This window comes from Lagopus leucura, unplaced genomic scaffold, assembly GCF_019238085.1.
Source record: "Lagopus leucura isolate 7727_CA_CO unplaced genomic scaffold, USGS_WTPT01 32134-0_obj-0_obj, whole genome shotgun sequence".
NCBI classification, from domain to species: Eukaryota; Metazoa; Chordata; class Aves; order Galliformes; family Phasianidae; genus Lagopus; species Lagopus leucura.
In genome coordinates, this window is record NW_024966643.1 from 1 (window position 1) to 3,484 (window position 3,484).

General features: G+C 71.0%; 1 protein-coding gene across 1 annotated transcript; it reads right to left on the minus strand.

Moving 5' to 3' along the window:
• Positions 1–219: 219 nt before the first annotated feature.
• On the minus strand, positions 220–1,753 carry LOC122192699 (mitochondrial potassium channel ATP-binding subunit-like). The gene is made up of 4 exons (XM_042893345.1): positions 1,524–1,753; positions 1,198–1,453; positions 405–560; positions 220–329 (listed from the first exon to the last, which is right to left on the minus strand). The coding sequence occupies exons 1-4, from the start codon at positions 1,751–1,753 to the stop codon at positions 231–233; spliced, it is 741 nt and encodes a 246-aa protein (XP_042749279.1). The 3' UTR covers positions 220–230.
• Between the last annotated feature and the right edge of the window lie 1,731 nt (positions 1,754–3,484).

Sequence of the window (3,484 nt, forward strand, 5' to 3'; positions counted from 1 at the left end):
ATTTGACCCCCATCCCCCTGTCCACCCCACCCCCACCTCCGTGTCCCCATTTCCACGCCGCCTCCCATATCCCTGCTGCTGCGTGCCAACCGTCCCCACGTCCCCCCATCTCCACGTCCCCCTGCCACGTCCCCCTTGTCTCCATGTCCCCCGATCCCCCCCCCTCCCCCAGCTCCCCATCTCCCCTTTCCCCCCCTCCCCCCGTCCCTCTGTGCCCCCGCACGCCCGCCCTACCGCAGCAGAGACACAAAGAGAGCTTTCCTCATGCTGGCAGCCACCTGCTCCCCAACACGGGACAGCAGAGCGATGTACCCAAAGGTCAGCAGCGCCTGTGGGGCGTGGGGTCAGTGCGTGGGGCCGGGCCGTGGGTCAGGGTGTGGGTCTGGGCACGGGGTGGTGCCCACCTGCAGGCTGTAGAGGCCGAGCAGGCGCAGCGCTGGGGGGCGGGCGGCACGCAGGTACCCCTCCAGGTGGGTCCGTGCCTCACGGGCCACCACGTCCACCAGCTGCCCCAGCAGCACCGGGATCTGCACATTGAGCAGCGCTGCGCCCAGGGCGAGCTGTGGGATGGGGGGGGGACAGAGAAACTGGTGTCAGTGGGGTGGGATGGGATGGGATGGGATGGGGAGGAATGGGATGGGATGGGATGGGATGGGATGGGATGGGATGGGATGGGATGGGATGGGATGGGGTGGGGTGGGATGGGATGGGGTGGGGTGGGATGGGATGGGGATGGGATGGGATGGGGAGGAATGGGATGGGGACAAAGAAACAGGTGTCAGTGGGGTGGGATGGACCTCAAGGATGTGGACATGGGGATGGGGATAAGGACAGGGATGGGGATGGACATAGGGATGAGAATAGAGATGGGAATGAGGATATGAATGGGAATGGAACATGGGTAACAATAGGGATGGGGATGGGGATGGAGAAATAGGCATCAGTGGGATGGGATGGGATGGACACTAGGGATACGCACATGGATATGGGGATAAGGACAGGGATGGGGATGGACATAGGGATGAGAATAGGGATGGGAATGAAGAGATGAATGGGAACAGGGACACGGATAACAGCGGGGACAGGGATGTGAACTGGGACGGGGACAGGGTTAGGTGAGGAAAGGGAGCGGGGACAGAGAGAGGGACGGGGATGGGGACGGGACGGGACCCCACGCCGTGCCCCCCCCCCGCTCACCACGACGGCCGCCGACAGCGCGAGGAGCTGCGGGCGCAGCAGCGCCCAGAACGCCGCCCATTGGAACTCGGGTTCGGGGCGCGGAGCGGCGGGGACGGCGGCGGGGACGGAGAGGCCACGGCCCTCCTGGCATAGCGCTGCCGCCCCCAGCGCCGCCCCCACGCAGCCCAACGCAAACCCCGCCGGGACGAGGAGCGGCGCGGGGCGCAGTGCGGGGCGCGGTGCGGAGCGGAGCGCCGACCCCCCATTCCTGCAGCTGCGGAGTTGCCGTGAGCGCCCATCCCGGGCACTGCGCCCAACTCCCCCCGTCCCCCCCCGCCCGGTACCTGCTCAGCGCCGCCCGCACCGCCCGCAGCCCGCAGCCCGCCCGCCCCGCGCACAGCAGCAGCATGGCGGCCCCGCGGAAGGGGCGGTGCGGGGGGCGGAGCTGCACGGCCCGGCACCGCCACCTCCGGCCGAGACCCCGCACCGCTCCCCGCACCCCGCAGCGCGGCGCGTCCTCAGAACCCCCGACCCCCCCGTCCCGCAGCCCCGCGCGGTGCGGGATCGCGGCCATGGCTCCAAGGGGGGTGCGGAGCCCGGGCCGGGCCGTGCGGGGCGCAGATTGAGTGCGGGGCGCGGCGGGGCAGCAGGTGAGAGCGGGAGAGGGACGCGGGGACACTCAGAGACGGGCACGGACATTCGGATAGGGGACACCGCGACAGGGGGACAGCGGGACACACGGACACGGGGACACGCGGACACGGGGACGGCGCGAGATGGGGAAGTCGGGGGATGAGGACACCGCGACATTTGGACACGGGGACACCGGGGCACGGGGACAGCTGGACGTGGGACACGCGGACACGGGGTCAGTTGGGCACGGGGACAGTGGGACACCGGGACAGCGGGACGCGGTGCCACGGGGACGCGGGCACTCGGGACCCACGCGCTGCCCCCCCCCCTCAGCCCTGCAGCCCCCCCGTTACGGGCCCCCCGCGCGCGTCCTCGTCTCCACAGCGCGCAGCGTCACCGCGTGTCCCCAGCTGCGGGCCGTGACCCCCACGCGTGTCCCGGGGGGTTCCGTGGTGCCGCTCCCTCCCCCCCCCCCCCCGCGCCGCCCGCTCTATTTTCGGCCGCGGGGTATTTTCGGTGCGGGGGGGCCGCGTCCCGGCACGGGGACACCCGATGCCCTGGGGGGGTCAGCGCGGGGACAGCGCGTCCCTGCGGCCCCGCACCGCCCGCTGCTGAATCACGGCCCGGGACGGGACGGCCCACGCGCGTGGGGCGGCGCCGCGGATCCACCTGCGGGTCCGGTCCGGCTCTGCCTCACGCGGGACGGGACCGACGGCGGCTGCGGAGCGGCGGTACGGGGCGGGGTGAGGCCGACCGGGACGGAGAGGGGGGTCCCGGTGCGGCCCGACGGGTGGGGGTCGCACTCTGTGCCGGGGGAACCGGGTCACGTGGTGCTTCAGGAGGCGGGGGGAGAGGGGCGGCTCTCCGGTCCCTTCCCGCTGGGGGGGGTCCCGTGGGTCTCCCCATCCTTCCCCAAAGTTCCGGGGGTCCCATCCTGCCTTGGGGGTGGGCAGCTGTGGGATGTTCTGTGGGTCCCATCCTGCCCCACGTTATGGGGGTCCCGTCCTGCCCGAATGTTCTGCTTCAGATTAATAGGGATTCCATCCTATCCAAACGAGTCCGGGGGTCCCGTCCTGCCTTGGGGGTCTCATCCTCCCTGGGAAGCTGGAGGTGCTCCGGGTGTCCCATCCTTCTCCAAAGTTCTGGGGGTCCCATCTTTCTGGGGGGGTCCCATCCTTCCCCAACAAGGGAGTCTGGGCTCCCATCCTTGCAGAGGGGGTCGGGAGTCCCCTCCTGCCCCAAGGGCTTCTCTGCCTCATCCTGCTGGGGGAATCCCATCCTTCCCCCGAGATCTGGGGATTCCCACCCTGTCTGGGGGGGGGAGGGGGCCGTGGGGGTCCCTTCCTTGCCGGATCCCCGCGCTCCCTGGCACGTCCCGCCCGCTCCCTGTGGCCGCGAGGCTGAGGGCGCGTCGGAGAGACGGGACTACGGGATTGCGTGGCTCTGCCCGGGGCCGTTCCCGCGGGCACTGCGGGGTGACAGCTCACGGCATCCCGATGCGGGGCACGCGGGCGGTGCGTTGCGGCGTCCCCGGCATTTCCTGCGGGGCGACAGCTCACCCGGCACGGCGCGGCATGGGGCGGGGGAGGGGACTCCGTGCAACGCCACAACCCGTGCCCACATCGGGGGTCCTGCGCTGGGGTTCCTATCGCGGGGGTCCCACATCGTTGGG

Coding starts and splice junctions, on each gene's coding strand:
- LOC122192699 (XM_042893345.1), bottom strand. CDS start 1,753: ATGGCCGCGATCCCGCACCGCGCGGGGCTGCGGGACGGGGGGGTCGGG. Junction 1,454..1,523: donor GTGCGGGCGGCGCTGAGCAG/GTACCGGGCGGG, acceptor GCAACTCCGCAG/CTGCAGGAATGGGGGGTCGG. Junction 561..1,197: donor CGCTGTCGGCGGCCGTCGTG/GTGAGCGGGGGG, acceptor CCCATCCCACAG/CTCGCCCTGGGCGCAGCGCT.